At 65.5% G+C, this 16,231-nt stretch overlaps 1 protein-coding gene across 1 annotated transcript in view; it reads left to right on the forward strand.

The window, feature by feature from the left end:
• Positions 1–16,231, forward strand: part of SLC12A9 (solute carrier family 12 member 9) — a 44,313-nt gene that overhangs the window by 16,026 nt on the left and 12,056 nt on the right. The window contains exons 7-9 of the mRNA XM_034782475.1: positions 649–806; positions 5,665–5,747; positions 11,293–11,417. Of these exons, the coding sequence (XP_034638366.1) occupies positions 649–806; positions 5,665–5,747; positions 11,293–11,417 (366 nt within the window). The remainder of the gene's footprint in view (positions 1–648; positions 807–5,664; positions 5,748–11,292; positions 11,418–16,231) is intronic.

A 16,231-nucleotide genomic window follows, 5' to 3' on the forward strand; every position in this document is an offset into this window, starting at 1 on the left:
CCCTGTCCCCTCGGCCTGTCAGGGTCCCCCTGCTCCCACCACACCCCTCGGCCTGTCACGCCCCCCCCACACCCTCATGCCTGTCCCATGGCCTGTCACAGACACCCCCCCCCCGTGCCATACCTGGCCTTTTGGGGAGCCCCCGCTCATGCCCATCTCAGCCCCTTGGGGACCCCCCACGCTACCGCACCTGCCTGCACGGTGCTCATGATGGCCCTCGCACTAACAATAAACACAGTGCTTGTGAGAGACCCTGCAATAACAAACCCCTGCGGGTAGGTGATGGAGGAGCAAGGTGTGTCTGTGCTTTCCAGTTCCCCTCTCTGGGGGGTGGCTGCGCCTGGCACCTCGGGGGAGATGGGGCAGATTTCCCACTCAGCAGTGCTCATGGCTCTGGTCCAGGAAGTGTGGCCCCATGTGGCAGAGAGCGGGCGCCAAGTGGCTGGGCAGTGCCATGTGGGGAAAAGGGGGTGCAGAGAGCAGGCGGCTGGGTGGTGCCTTGCCGGGAAGGGGATGCAGAGAGCGAGCCACTGGGCCATGCCCTGCGGGGGAGGGGGTGCGGAGAGCGGGCGGTGCCCTACAGGGAAGGGGGTGCAGAGAGCCGCCGCAGAGAGGTGCCCCGGCTCACCCCTCTTGCCCCGTTGGCAGGATCCTGCTCCAGAAGGACTACGGCTTCCTGCGGGACATCAACGTCTGGCCTCCCTTTGTCATCATTGGCATCTACTCGTCCACCCTCTCAGCCTCCATGAGCAACCTGATCGGAGCCTCCCGCATCCTCTACGCCCTGGCCAAGGACGACATCTTCGGTGAGTGCCTCCCTCCCCCGGCCCCTGGGTCGGTGGGGTTCCCCCCCACAGAGTGACAGGGGGCTGGCCTCTGGGGATCCCCCTTCCCCAGCCCCCTAGATCGGTGGGGATCCCCCCACAACCCCGCAGAGCGGCAGGGGCTGGCCCCTGGGGATCGCGCCATCCCCAGGTTAACAGGAGGAGCATTGAAGCCATCCCATTCTCCGAGGCAGCGTCCAGGCCAGCGCTGTATGGGGCTGAACTGGCTTCAATCTCCATGGGGTGGGGCAGCCCTGGGCACTGCAGTGTCTGTGCCCCAGAGCTGTACCCCCTGTGGGAGCAGGGGGAATCCCCCAGCCAGCCCACTGCCAGGACAGCCCGTGGGAGAAGGAAGGGGCATGCCAGGTCAGCCCTGCCCCACGAAGGCAGCCGGGAGAGCCACCAGTGCAGGGGGTTTTATGCTGTGGACCCGTGGGACTGAGGCCCACACAAGGGGCACTGAGCCGCTCCCTGCTTCGCTGCCTGGGCTTTCCTTGGGGGAACAGCTCTGCACCCCCCTTGCCATCCACTGTGCAGCCACCCTGTGGGCCTGGGCCAGATACAGCGTCACTAAAGTGTGGCCAGGCAGAGAACTTGGAGCCTCTTCGGGAGAGTCTCCACAAGCTGGAAACTGTACGGGGCCTCTGACACGCGGGTGAGCAGTTCTGATTCCATCCAGCAGAGGGCGGTGGGAACACACACAGACACCCCCTCCACCACCACCACCACAAGGAGGTGGCTTAGATTCTAGCTCCTGTGTGAGCAGGGGAGGGTGGTACCGGGCTGCATGCCCCCCTCAGTTTCAGCTGGCTCCGCCCCGGTCCATACAGTGCCCTGTCACTCAGGGCAGTGGGCGGGGCACAAGCACTGGGCAGGGTCTGATGGTCTGTTCAGGGAAGGTTCTTTCCCTGGCTGGCTGTCCCTCCAGCCCGCGGGGAGTGGGGGGCAGACTGTCCTGAGGGAGCCCCCAGGCGGGAAGGCAGCCCCACCTTGGTCCAGCCCCACCCTCGCTGCTGGGAGGGTGCCACTCTCAACCCCCCTGAGTCTGCCCTGTGGTGCCCTCTGCCTGGGGCCCTGCAGCAGCCATGCCAGCCCCCTCCCCTTCCAAGGGTGCCCCTTGGCCATCTGCTGGGAGAGACCCTCCCACCCCGTCCGCCTTGCAGGCTTTGCACCGCTCCCTGTGCAATCCAAGCCCCCTGCGCCCTGGCTGAAGGTGAGAGGGTGCCGGCTCCACCTGGTGCCCTGGCTGGGGGTTGCCACAGCTCTGGTTCATGGCTGGTGACGGAGCTCCGGGCTCAGCTGTCTCTGGGCAGCGGCCGTTCATTAAACTTCATGGTCTGAGCAGCGTGTCCTGGGGGCAGTGCTGTGATGGGGGATGGGGTGGGAGCACCACAGGGCAGCTGGAGGGCAGCCGGTGTCAGGAGTTTGCTGGGGTTCTGTGGGCACCCCCACGCTGAGCACTCGCCCCCTCTGCTCATTCTACCTCTTACCTGCCTGGCTATTCCTGCACTTCCGGTACCTCCGTGCGCTTGTCCTGCAGCAGCCCCTGCTGTGGTGCGCCAGGCGCTGCCTGTGCACAGCTTGTCTCCTGCAGCGCTCCCTCCCCCAGGCTCTCCTCCCTGGGAGTGCCCTTCCCCACGCTGTCTGTCTGCCAGGCTGCCTCCTCCCCAGAGCGGAAAGGCCGGGGTGGGCGGGGGTGTCTGGGGAATGAGCTTCGGCTCCCAGTGCAGGTGCAGCCAGGCTGAGGGCAAATGCTCTGCCAAGCGCCAGGGGATGGGGCGCTGTGCCCGCGCCTGCTGCCGCTCGGCCTTTGGCACCGGGAGGAGAGCTCGGTCCTGGGACGTCTCCCTGCCAGTCCCCGCCGGGGGAGCGGTTCTTCTCACATCGGGGGCACAGAGCCACTCAAAGCCCTCGGCTCCCTGACCATCCTACCCCCACCCCAAATGAGCTCTTCCCCACCCCCAAAACGGGCTCTCCCTAGTGGTGGGGGGAATCCCAGTCCCTTGCCCTTCAGTCCCGCTTCAGTCATGCAGCCCCTTGCAGCTACTCTCCCTGGCTCCCCCCCGCCCCCCGTGCTCTACGACGGTCCCTCTGGCTCTGAGCACAGGCGCCCGCACGTCCTTCCAAGTCCCCTGGCTCCTTGGCAGTCTTCCCCGGCAGGCCCGCCTGCAGCGCTGGCGTGGGGCTCTGGGGGGGCTCCCGCCTTTGCTCAGCCAGCACGTTGCTTGTGCTTGGCTGGCTGCTTGGCCGGTCCCAGGGAGCCCTGGGCTGGCATGGCCGTGCCGTGCAGCGCTCTGAAGACATGAAGTACAGACCTGTAGGGGGCAGCAGTGACTTGGAGTCCAGGCTGCAGCAGCGCCAGGCCCTGCCAGGCTGGGCGCCTGCCAGGCAAGAGCGTGGGCACTTGGATTGCATTAGTTCCTCGGCCTACTTGGGCTTCTCCAGCCAACTGAATAAATATTCCTTGGCTCTCCCTGGTCTCCCCCTTCCCGGCCTTCCAACACCAGGGGCTGCCAGCCCCTTGCTGGCACTCGGAACACCACAGCCTTGCAGGGCAAGATGGGCGAGGGTGCAGTGGTTGGAGCGGGGGGTGGGAGACAGGACTCCGAGGTGCCTTGGTGCCTCAGTTTCCCCATGTGCAGTGTAGGGACACCTCTGGCCCACCCTGGAGATGCTCAGATGCAGGGCACAGGGTTGCCCCATGTCGTCGCTGAGGCTCTGTGCTACAGAGCACTCCCGTGGTGCCCTGGAGAGCCATGCCAAGCGCTGCCCCTGGGCAGGACCATAGCTGTGCTTGGGGGGGACACCCAGGCTTGTGTGTCCATGGAGTCCCATCCCAGGAGAGGGGCTAGTGAGCCCCCCACTCAAACCCTAGGTAAGCGGGTTGCTGATGTGGTTCCTTCGATCCGACTGGCTCCCGTCGGGCCATTGATTCTCAAGCGATGCCCCTTCCCCGCCATGGAAAGCAGCACCCTTCTCCCCAGTCTGCGTGCTCCTTGGCCCGGCGGGTTGTGGGCAGGCGCCGGAGCTCAGCACGGCCCGGGGCAGAGCACAGCCCCGGTTCCTGCCCCTCTCTGGTCCCCCATGCATCTGTGACGGTGGACACATCTGTCTCTCTGGCTCCGTTCCCTGAGCCTGTGCCCAGCAGTGGGGGTGTCTGGGAAAGGCCTGGCGTGGTTGGCCCTGACATGAGCTTTGCAGCCCAAAGCGGGGTGGAGGAGCTGGCTCTGCCAGGTGCCGGGACGGTAACCAGAGAGCAGGTCCGTTAGGTGCCCGGTGGAGGATTTTGCTGGGCTGGGGACTGGGGATGGAGCCAGGATTCCCAAGGACGTTTGTAACAATCACTAAACCCCCTGGAATGGACTAAACCAGGCAGCTCTGAAAGCCTCTCTGGCGGGTAGTTTATGTTCTCGCTGCCGTTGGCGGCATGAAATATCGCACTCTCGCTCGCTAATGCATGCAGCCACTTAACCATTTGCATAGCGGCTCGGCACTGGCTGGGGTCTCTCTGAGGCTAGTGCAGGGGAGGGGGCGGCGTGGCAGTTTGCACCCCAGGCAGGAGCGAAGGGCCAGTGTTTTGGGTCGTTCCCCTGCTGGCACGGTGCCTGCGACACTCGGGTCTCTAGGCAGGCGGTGGAGACCCAGCATTTTCCTGTTTGCTAAGGTGTGTCTCTGCTCCGCTCCCCCCGCCCCGGGCCGGGCGGCTCTCTGCTCCAGGATAACTGATCACCTGCTGAACGTGCTTTGAGCGCAGGCCACGCTCCCGCTTCCCAGGGACGGGGGTTGGAGCGCGTGTGGCCTGCAGCTGAACCGCCATTGGCTTGGAGCACCTCAGAGCTCCCCAGCTACGCCGGCAGGGCCACCTCCCAGGGCCCGCAGGCACGTTGCTGATCCCCCAGGGGGTGCTGTGCTGCAGGGAGCGGAGAAGGGGGCTCAGTAGGGGGCGCTGTGCTGCAGGGACGGGGAGCTCAGTAGGGGGCGCTGTCCCCTCTGTCAACGCTGACCCCAAAGCTCCAGTGTGATGGCAGGAGGCGCTGTGCTGCAGGGAGCGGGGAAGGGGGCTCAGTAGGGGGCGCTGTGCTGCAGGGAGCTCAGCAGAGGGCGCTCTCCCCTCTGTCAGTGCTGACCCCAATGCTCTAGGGGGCGCTGTGCTTCAGGGAGCGGAGAGGGGGGCTCAGTAGGGGGCGCTGTCCCCTCTGTCAGCGCTGACCCCAAAGCCCCAGTGGCATTACGGGGGGCCGTGGTGCTGGCTCTCAGAGTTAATGCCCATTGGAGGTGCCGCTCCTGTGGCATTGGACCCTGCCTGCTGGCACACCACTTCCTGTCCCCCACATTCCCCGTCACACTGCGGCTGGTCCCCGCCCCCAGGGTCTGGGCTCTCTCCAGCAGGCTGGGTCTTGATGGAGGGCCATTGATGAGCGGAGGGGCGGGGGCAGTTCCTGGGTCTTGGTGCCACGTTCCCCGTATTGCCTGGGCAAGCAAGCCAGCTTTCGGCAAGGCCCCGATCCACTGGCTGGGGGTGGGGCCATGCCAGGCTGAGCTCCGTGCGCTGTGTATCTCAGACCTCGCGGCTGGCATGGACTGAACCTTGTTCCTGCATTGGCCCTGATCCTCCCCGCCCCCTGGGACTCTGGGACGCGCTGGTTCTGCCGCTGGATGTGTGACGGGCCAGGGAGGGGCAGTGCCTGTGGCAAGGGCACACGGGCGAGGGCTGGACAGGCTGCGATCGCTGGCGTTGCTGGCCTAGTGTCCCGGCTGATCCCTGCCCCACTCCTGGCACTGACTGCTCCTGTTCGAAATCCTCTCTCACACGGAGCGTCTTGTTCCTTTTCCCCTGCAGGCAGAGCTCTGGCGCCGGCAAAGAGAACCTCCCGCGGTGGGAACCCCTGGGTGGCCGTGATCCTCTCCTGGGTGGTGGTGCAGGTGAGTTGGCTGCGCAGGGCACAGCAGGAGCACTGACCATGGGTGCTTCACCGCAGAGGAGCCCAGAGCTAGACCCAAGCAGCAGTCAGATATGCAGCCACCTCTGGGGTGGAGAGCAGCAGCCGTAGTGCCGCACGTCCATGGTGGGTGGGGACTGGCTGAGGACACGGGCCCAGACCCGCAGAAGGGCCATGGGCCCTCAGCCGTGAACGGGGCCCAAGGCGTGTATTTAGAGGGGCCGGCCAGCCTTGTTGTTAAGGCTCTGGGCTGGGATTCAGGAGATCTGGGATCTCGCCACAGACTGCCCTGCTGAGCTGGTGCAGTGAGGGGCTGGGACACCAGGGCCTGGACAGTCCTGAAGGGGGAATCGCCCGGATCTGTGGGCCAACAGGGCCTTTGGGCTCCCCCCTGGCTGTCTGGTATCCCCAGCACGGAGCCCCTTAGTTCTGCTGCCGGCGGGGTCCAGGACCCACTCTTAACCCTTTCACTGCTGCGTGCCAGCGGCCCCTCTGTGCAGCATTGGCACCTGGCAACGCCCCTTGGCTGGGCTGCTTCCACTCTTGCCCCTCAGGGTGCGTCTGTCCCTTGGCTTGGCTCCCTGTGGGGCACTTGGGGTCTCATTTCCCGCCCCCCCCATTGGAATCAACAGGAACTGGGGCCGGGGGGAGGGGGCTCGGTCCCTTTGGCAGCCAGGCAGGCACCACGTGGGCCCCATTCTCAAGTCCCAGCATGTCACAGGCATTAGGCAGCACACGGGGGTGTCTCTGGGGGTGCTGTTCAGAGCTGAGATCCCGGGGATTCGCTCTCCGGTCTGGGTGCAGCCGTGAGACCTCCCAGGGGGAGGAAACAATCGCTCTAATTCCCTGCGCAAAGGGCTCCCAGTGCGGGTGGGGGGTGTCGCTGTGCCACCGCATGGATCATCGCCTGGTGCCCGGAACCTGCCATCAGCCAGTCTGCAGGAGTGGTGAGGCAGTGCTGGCTTCGCGTCTCAAGAGCGAGCTCGTCTCCACTCCGCCAAATTGGACAAATATATGTAATGCTAAAAAATTGCCCCATTAGCCGGCAGGGAACATGGACACACGCATGCACGAGGCGTCGCGGCCTCAGCCAGCTCAGCCCTGATTGCAGGCGGCGGGGGCCTGGGCTCCCAGCGCCCACGTGCAGAGAGCAAGCACGTGGGGGGAGCCAGAGCAGGAGAACCAGGGCGATGGACAGCAAGGAATCACAGAGCCGCAAACCCAAAGGTATTTAGGTGCCTAACTCTTATTGAAGCCAATGGGAGTTAGGAGTCTAAATCCCTTTGACGATCTGGCCCTTTGTACCTTCAGGGCCCCCTAGCCGCTGGCCACGTGGGCTGCACCCGGTTGGCATGAAGAGAATCGGATTGCTGCCAGCGTCCAGCTAGAGGTGCGGCCCATTGAGACGCCAGGCCCCAGCACGCTGGGCGGTACAAACACAGAGCCAAGAGACGGCCCCTGCCCCGGGGAGCTGACAGTCTCAGCGTAAGACGGGGGCAGCCGGTGGAGACCAGGAGACACCACCGGGCCGCACACTGGCCAGTGGCCTGAGCGCAGCAGCCACCTGTCCCATGTCGTGGCATCCCGGTGGAGGGGAGGTTTAAGGAGGGGTGTGGAGGACAAGGAGGTGGTTTTGTGGCTGGCCTGGGGCCCTCCCCGTGCCCAGGCAAGGGGCAGCCGGTGCTTGGTTGGAAATGTCCCAGGTGGGTGAGGGAGGCTGGGATTACGGGCCGCTGGGAGAGCATCTGAGGGATGATGGCTGGGGTGGGGATGGACCCGGAGGGCCCTGGACAGTGAAGATGGGTTGATGCAATGAAGGAGGGAGCCGGGGGAAGGCAAAGGGAGGGGGTCAGAGTGAGGGGCCAGCTGCTGTCAGCTGGCGGGACGGGAATCTAACAGGCTGGAAAGGCAATAGCCCGACACACAATGCTGGGGCCTGGAGGGCAGAGTTGCTGTTGTGGGGGAAGGAAGGGTCAGATCTCAGAGACGCTCCTGGGGGGCCACAGGGCAGGATTAGACCCAGGCTGCAGAGAGGCCGAGGTGAAGACAATAGCTAGAGTGGCACAATGGGGGAGGATGGGCCTGTGGGGAGGAGTTTGTACGGGGGCTGCTGCCCACCCATCCCTGGGGCTCTCTCTGGCTTCCAGCCTGTACTGCCTGGGGCCCTACCAGGGGGTGGGGGGGCTCCCTCTGACTCCCTGGCCTCGGCTGGCTGTGCTCACACCCGATCCAGGAGGGGGCCAGGCCAGCGGGTGCTCAGCCGGGACCCCAGGCAGCGCTAGCACCTGGCCTCCAAACCCAGCCCCCAGGAGCCTAGCTTCTCCATGGCGTCATCTGGCTCCAGGGGGCAGGGTACGGCCCTGCCCCGTGTGCCGGGCAAGCTCCTGCCAGTTGCCCAGCCCTGGCTTTTGCAGCCCGGTGCTGAATGGCAGGGCAGCGCCAGCCGGTGTGAGAGGGGGACCCGTTGCCTGGCCAGCTCGTCGGCAGCTGCTCCTCAGAGGCGTTTTTCTTCCTCTGGAGACAATTGAATCACAAGCCCCGTGGTGTGCGGGAGGAATCGCCCTCCCCTGTCATTAGCTAATGGCTGCGTCTCACCGAGGGGCCAGGCCCGGCCCAGGGAAAGGGGAGACACACACCCCGCGCTGGTGCAGGCCAGTCAGCGGGGAGCTGAGAATTGCCTCAAGGGGCTGGGTTGGCTCCTGCTAGGGGAGGGGCCTGCCCGGCATCTGCCCCAGCTGGTTTGCCTTGGGGTGCTCGGGCCCAGAGGCAATGGGGGTCTCTCCAGCCCCTCAGGCACTCTGGTGACTCTCACATGAGCTCCAGCCTGCAGATCCAAAATGGCGGGCGGCAGCCATGGCTGAGGGGCGCAGGGTGCCCCGTGGCACTGATGCATGGCATGGGGTGAGGGCCTCACACACGGCTGCCGAGAGAGAGGCCAACCCCCTGCCACCGGAGTCATGGGAGCTAGGCCTGGACTGGCTCCAGGTAGACCCATCCCCACCAGCTCCGGGGCCCAGGGTGGGAGAGGCCCCGACAGGCTCCAGCGATGGGGCTGAGCTGTGGGGTGGGTGGGGAGCCCAGGCTGGGATAGCAGGGGGCTGCAGTTGGGAGTGAGGGGCTCCGGCAGAGCTGCAGGGGGGGCTCAGGGCTGGAGTGGTGGGGCCGGCCGGGGCACCATACCAGTGTTAGGGACTCACCCCATATCCTAGCAGCTGATGGCACTTGGCAGCCTGCCCGAGATGGCCATATCCAGGCCTGCTCCCAGCCCACTGCAGGCTCCCATTCCCCCCCCCTCTACCCCTTCCACCCTCTCCAACAGCAGCTAGGTGGGGGCTCCCTGCCCTCCCTGCCGCCCCCACCCCACGCCTGGCCCCCCTGGTCTACGGGCTTGGGGTTTGCTACCTTTCAGCTTAGATCCTTTCCCTTGATGAGCAGCTAACTGAATTATAAATCAAAGGCAAACGGCTGGGCGAGTGAGGGCGGGGGGTGGGGGACTCCATTAGAGCGGCCAGGCACGATTACCGCGGCTCGGCGCTATTAAGCTCCCAACGAGCTGAAATTCCCAATTGCTTAAATGGGTTGAATAATCGAAAGTGCCCCACGTGGAGCGATTGCTGCGGGTCAGGCTGAACTGCCGGCTTCGCGGCACAGAGCGGCTCCCGGCCGTGCTGGGGGGGGAGGGGGGAGCGGCTGGGGCGCAGCTCCCCAGGAACGCAGCAGGCCCTCCCCGAGGGCGTGGGCACCAGCAGGCCCGGGATCACTGGGCTGCCGCTCGCATCGCTTCGGTGCTTAGATCTAGCTCCCTGCATCCAGCTGAGACACCCCCTGCTTTACCCAGGGCTGGGCGTGGTCCGGACGCTCCCCCGCACCTCCCCCCTTTACCCCAGGGCTGGGCGTGGTCCGGACGCTCCCCCGCACCTCCCCCCTTTACCCCCAGGGCTGGGCGTGGTCCAGATGCTCCCCTTCACCTCCCCCCTTTACCCCAGGGCTGGGCGTGGTCCGGACGCTCCCCTTCACCTCCCCCCTTTACCCCGGGGCTGGCCGTCCCCTGGTTCCCCTCCCCCCATTGCCCCCGGCCTGGGCGTGGCCCGGCCGCCCCCCCCCCCCCCCCCCCCTTCCCCAGCCCCCCTCCCTGCCCTCCCTGTTGNGGCTGGGCGTGGTCCGGACGCTCCCCCGCACCTCCCCCCTTTACCCCCAGGGCTGGGCGTGGTCCAGATGCTCCCCTTCACCTCCCCCCTTTACCCCAGGGCTGGGCGTGGTCCGGACGCTCCCCCGCACCTCCCCCCTTTGCCCAGGCTGCTTGCTTCCCTCGTATGCCCAGGGCTTTGGGAACAGGCCTATCCATTGTTCTCTGGGCAGGAGCCCCCGCGCCCCAGCATCCGATCAGCCCTCCCCCCAGGACTCAGTCGAGATCCCGGCCGGACGCATGCGGCCAGGCAGCCTCTGAGAAGCCGTTTCCCGGCTGACGCACTGGGCTGGCCGTGGCCCCGTGGACTCCCCATGTACGGGCTCCGCTGCTGGGCTCAGCCCACTGGGACCCCCAGCGCAGCGCAGCCCATGTGGGGACAGGCCTTCAGCCATGGCTGGGCTGGTTTGGAGCCAGCAGCCTCGGCTCCCAGCCCCCTGGCTGGCCTGGCCCCCACGGGAGAGGCTGTGGCCATGACTCGTGGGGCCCAGGCCGGCTGCCCCAAGAATGGATGTAGCAGTAACGGCTGGGTGGGTTTAGCTGTCGAATACATCAGGCTGCCAGGGGCCGTTTTTCTCTCCCCCGCCCCCCCCCGTGACCACCTGCCCTGTCTCATGCCAGCTCCTCAGGCTGGGTGTGGCCTTGGCACTGCCCCCCAGTCCTGGTGCGGGAGGGGACACTGTGCCCGGCGGGTTCCCAGCAGGAAGATTTCAGCTGTTCAGTGGCTCTCTGGACCCACTTCCCCCGGGACGGGCGCTGGAGGCAGCCTGCGGAGCTGGGCGCTGGCTCCCTGTCTCTGCTGCTTGGCTGCCCCTGGCTTTCTCTGGCTTGGGGGGTGGGGGGGGGACTCCTGCCCTATGCTGCTCCTTCTCTCAGGGGGTGGCTCTGCGGTGACCCCCAGGGCGGGAGGGGCACAGACCCTGGGGTGGTGGGGCTGGATTTCTCTCCTGGGTCCCCCTGTGAGAGGTGGGCGTGTGGGGGGCGGTGGCAGGGGGACGTGCCTGGGGTCGGGAGCAGGGCGAACGTGGTGCTAGTCTCTCCGTGCAGCACAGGTGGGCGGGGGAGAGAATAACGAAGGGGGGCGGCGCCGCCAAGGGACCCCATGGCAGAAGAACTGGCATCCCGGCTCCCCTCAGAGGGCCACGGGGGGCCAATGTCTGGCTCAGCACTGCCAGAGCCAGTGGGGCAGGTCAAAGCTGGAGGTGCCTTCGGGGTTGCCCAATGCTGCCTCCTTCCCTGCTGCTGGATGCACCAGCCACAATAGCCTCCAGCCCTCTAAGGTGTGTGGGGGTCCGTTCGCCCGGCCAGCCACGGGGGTGCCTGATGCTATTGTCTCCCCCAGCTGGTGCTGTTCTCCGGGAAGCTGAACACCATCGCCGCCATTGTGACCATCTTCTTCCTGCTGGTCTACGCCACCGTCGACCTGGCCTGCCTGGCCCTCGAGTGGGCATCGGCCCCCAACTTCAGGTACCTGGACCGGGGGTGGGGGTTGGGTAAAGAGATTGTCTGCTAGTGAGGTGTCCGGGAGCCGTTGGCACCAGCCACTGTGACGCACTCACATCGCCATGCTGTGCCCTGCCTGGCAACCCCCGACACACAGTGCCACTAGTGCCACTGGGCAGCGGGGGCAAGGGTGGGCTGGTAATTGGGTCCCCCATGGCCCAAAACCTGCAAGGGAGGGCAGGCCTGTTCTCCCCGTCCCCTCCCCCCCAGCCAACACCAAGCTGGAATCTGCCGGCCCCACATCTCTTTCCCCCCCGTCACGGAGTATAGGGGACTCAGGGCCCTGCACCCCCCGGCTTCCTGCGATTCACCATGACTCTCAGCCAGCCAGTAAAGCAGAAGGTTTATTTAGACGACAGGAACACAGTCCAAGACAGGTCTTGCAGACACAGACAACAGGATCTCTCCCCCCCCCCGTTAGGTCCATCTTGGGGTCCCAGGGCGCCCCAGCCCCCTTGTGAGGTCAGAGCCCCGTCTGCCTCCCAGCCATGTCACCGGCCAGCTCCTGAAAACTCTCTCTTCAGCGACCTCTCCCACAGTCTTTGTTCAGTTTCCCGGGCAAAGGTGTCACCTGGCCTCTAACCCCTTCCTGGGTTCTCATGTTACATGCTCAGGTATTCCCCATCCCCCGATGCAGACTATCCTAGCCACACTCCCCTGTCAGCATTTAAAGACCACAGTAAGAACAGTCCCAGTTCGTCACATCCCCCCACCCACCTCTGCCACCCCTCCCCGGGATGTGTGCATGGAGGGATGGGCTGGGCTGGGCTTAGGTCCCCCTAGCCCCGCGTTGCCAGCCACTGCCACCCAACTCCAGCCTCTTGGGTGCCCCGTGCTTGGCAGACAGGGGCCAGGAGCTCGGCCAGCAAGTGAGTCGGTCGCAGGGGTTATGCAGGTCATGCTGTCTCCCCACTGCCCCACCTCCCTGGGACTGCGGGGGGCAGAGACGCCCTCGGCCTGGTCAGCGCTCCCCAGAGCAGGGATCTCAGCTGGCACTGAGGTGTCAGAGGAGATTGCCCCTATGCCCTGCTTCTCACTGATGAACCCCCCCCCCCCCCCCCCAGCTGGGCACGAACCGATCAATGTGAGCCCCCCCACTCCCAGCACGTGTGATCTCGTTGTGCTCAATCCCCGCCCCCCTCTAATCCCATCAAGCCGAGCGCGGCGCTGGGTAATAAGCATTTATGAGCCTGGTTAAAAAGCTTTTGCCCTTGAGCAAATACCATTTTTAGCCAGGAAAAAACAACCACCCCCCAATGGAAACAGCAGCTCCGAGCGCGCCGGGCGATTGGTGGGAGATTTATGGCTCGCGTCCTGCTGCGCTCCCGGGGCAGCGCGCCAGGCGGGGCCAGAGCACGCCTTCCATTAGCGGTAATTAAACCGAGGGAGAGCCCAGCCTCCTTCCTGGAACAGTCTGCCTGCGCGTGCACAGCCGCCCGCTGCCCTGCCCCCCAGCAAAGGGGGCCTGCTCAGGAGGAGGAAGGTGGTGAAGACCCAGACAGAGTCCTGGGCTCTGCCCCATTCCCCTTGGTCCAGCCACTAGATCGCTCAGGGATCACCCGTGCAACGGGTGGGCCCCCTTCTGCTGAGGAAGGGGCTAGAGGCTGAGATGAGGAGTGTAGGAGACCCGAAGAGGGCCCGGGGAGGGGGAGGTCCTATCACAGGGCAGGGCAGAACCCAGCTCTGGTAAGCCTCAGGAAACGTCTTAACCACTAGCCTGCGCTGCCTCTCCCTACCGTCATTCCCCCGTTGGCTGGTGCGTGCGTCCAGGCTGGGAGCGCGTGGGGCAGGGACTGTCTCGATGGGCACGTGCAGCACCTGGCACGGTGGAGTTCTCCAGGTGCTAATGACCAGACCCGGCTGCTGGGGGGGAAGAGCGGGCACTGCGCCTATGGGGTGGGTTGCCGCAGGTTTCCCAGGCCTGGAGAAAATGACCCTAGAATTAAGAAGAGTCTAGTGAAAATGGGCCAGTCTCTCTCCGTTTTTTGTGCTATCCCCCAGGCTCCGGGGGCCGTGTGCTGAAGTTAATGGCTGGGGGTGGCACAGCTCTCCAGAGGCCAGGTTCTTGCGGTTGGCGCAGCTCAGGCTATGGCGCCTCTGCCTGCAGAGGGACCTGGGGCTGGGAGCTGGCACTTCTAAGGCACCCTGGTGTGGAGTGTGGGCAGGACTCCGTGCGTCAGACCGACCCTGTCTTACTCATCCTCAGTGCGGCATGACTTGGTGCTCACTGGTAACTCTGCTCTCCCTGCCTTGCGCTGCCCAGCGTTAAACGGCCCATTGGCAATGGCGCCAGCGGCCTGTCTACACTATGGCTCCCTGCATTGCCATTGCAGGAGGAGCACCTGGGGGGCTATGGCAATGGAGGGGCATTTGCAGGAGATACTGAGGAGGAGCCTGCTGCGCCGTGGGGACCCAGGTGAGGGGCCTGGCCATAGGGGGCAGCTCCTCAGTGGGGCTGGGTTCTCCATGGGTACCTACTGGTTGTCAGTGCTGATCTCAGCCCCTTCACTTTGCACAAACCTGCGCTGTCCTCCCTGGGCCCCAGACCGGGCCCCAGACCAGACCCCAGAGCGTCTCTCACTGCTGGCCAGAACCCCTGGCCCCTGCGAGGGCCCCCACGCCCTGGAGACCAGCCACTGCCACCATGGAGGAGAGCATTGGTCCGTCTGGTCTGGTATCCTGCCCCTGGGCCAGGCCTGTCCTGTTCAGTCCCCGGGGTATCTGAGCAGCTCTCTGGCTCGCCGAGGCCATGTCCTGCGTGGGGAGTTCGGTCTGGGACTGGCCCCTGAGAAAGCCCTGAACCGATGAGCCTGACCCTGGTGGTAGAGAGTTCCACTGGTCCGAGGAGCAGAGCTGCCGGCCACGGGCCCATCCCAGGATACCCTGGGCCCAGGGTGTGGAGTGCCTTGAAGGCGAGGAGCCGAGGCCTCGAGCGTGGCCCTGTTCTGCGTGGGTGGGGTGGGCTCGCGGTAGCCTGTTGCCGAGGCGAGGTGTTGCAGAGTTCTGGACTAGCTGGCGTTTGCTGAGGCCTCCGTGCCCAGGCCCGTCCCGTGGCTGTTGTCCTGCTGAGAGGTGAGACTGGCCGGAGCGTCGTCAGCCGCAGATGGGGGAAGCGTTACTCATGGATGCTGGTAGGTGAGAGCTCAGTGTCTACCGGGAACCCAGCCGCCAGCTGACCCCAGGCTGACTCAGCCAGCCGCGGCCGTGCAGAGCAGACTGTGCCGTAGCTGCAGACTCTGCCGGGAGCTTGTCCTCTGCCCACCAGCGTCCCCGCCGGCTGGCTTGGTTCAGCCACTGCCAGGAGCTGATCTTGGCCAAGCAACAGTGGGGCCCTGTGTGTCCCCTGGTCATTGCTTTCCAAAGAGCCTCTGGGCTGCCCTGCGGGATGACGTGCCAGCGGGGCCGAGGTGCGTGTGCCTGCCCCAGTGCTGCCTCGGCTGGGACGGCTGCCCCGGTGAGCTCGCAGCGGTGGGACGCCACCATCCCCATGGGGTGCGTGGGACCGGGCGCCAGTGCAGGGCCCCAGAACAGACAGGGGAGGTGACAGTGGCTTGGCCAGGCGGCTGGGGTGGCAGGAAGGGTACAGCATGAGAAGATATCCCATGAGTGCCCAGGGCTGGGGGGAGAACGGGGAGCTGGCAGGGAGAGGTAGCCCCAGAGCGAGCCGGGGGGCAGCCCTGAGCATGTGCTGAGGGGTGGGGGGCCGGGCTTGGTTACAGTGTGGCTGGGGCTGGCCTGGCTAAGGGGCTCTCTGCCCACCCCATCCAGCATCTCCCCCTCCTTCTGCGTCGCTCTCCCGCCCCCCGCCTCAATGCAGCATTCTCCCCCCCCTTCCCCACCGCTCGGCTCTCCCCTCCCGCTCCCCGCCGAGGTCTCCAACATGCGAAATAAAAAGGGGATTTTAATTACCTTTCAGCAAAAACAACAATTAGAGAAAATAACAGCTTCTGCGGGCCCGCCTCCTCTGCGCTCCCGTGCCGCGCCGGCTTGGGCGCCCTGCTCTGCTGGCTGTGGCTGCGTCTCTGAGCTGACCTGCCCCATGGGCCGGGGTGTTTCACCTGTTCTAGCCGCGCTCTGTCTCTCTCTCGTAAAGGTGAAGGGCCCCGGGGAGCGGGTTCTGCTCCACGTTCATGGATCTGCAGCACAGGACGGCTCCATCAATGCTGTCTGCCGTGATCTCCCCTAGCAGCCCCCTGCTTGGGGAGAGACATGAAAGGACAGGAGCCAGGGTGTCAGCCCCAGGGGCAGGGCACAGGTAGGACCCCGTCTGAGTCTGCAGCCAGCCTGAACCGAGCTCTGAGCAGGGCAACCTGCCCCCCACACCACAATGGCGGTGTTGACTCTGAAACCTACTGATGGCCATTCACATGGCGCTAGGGCGACTTACTGCTCTGCTGACCATCCCAGCAGAAGCCGTCAGCTCCGTGCGTATCCCACAGCCTCAGTGCCGTCCCCCATCTCCCACCATGCACTGACCTGGGGCTTCGATTGGGGATGCCCCAGCCTGCGCCCCTGGGGCGAGGGGGCCAGAGGGCCGGGGAGCAAGCAGAGCGGGAGGAAAACTCGGCGCCCCCCAGAGGCGGCGTGTCTCTTTCAAGCTAAGCAGCCAGGCCCCTCCCTTACTAATCCCCAGGGGCCAGGGTCAGTGGCGTAGGATTGGGGGGTGCGAGGGTTGCCGCGGCAATTGAGGGGGCTGCGGCTGGAGCGACCTGGGGAGGGGGTCCCTTGGCGGTGCTGAAGCGGAGAGCAATTTTCCCAGCTGGCTGCATTAGCGCAGG

The sequence above is a fragment of the Trachemys scripta genome, chromosome 9 (assembly GCF_013100865.1).
Source record: "Trachemys scripta elegans isolate TJP31775 chromosome 9, CAS_Tse_1.0, whole genome shotgun sequence".
NCBI classification, from domain to species: domain Eukaryota; kingdom Metazoa; phylum Chordata; order Testudines; family Emydidae; genus Trachemys; species Trachemys scripta.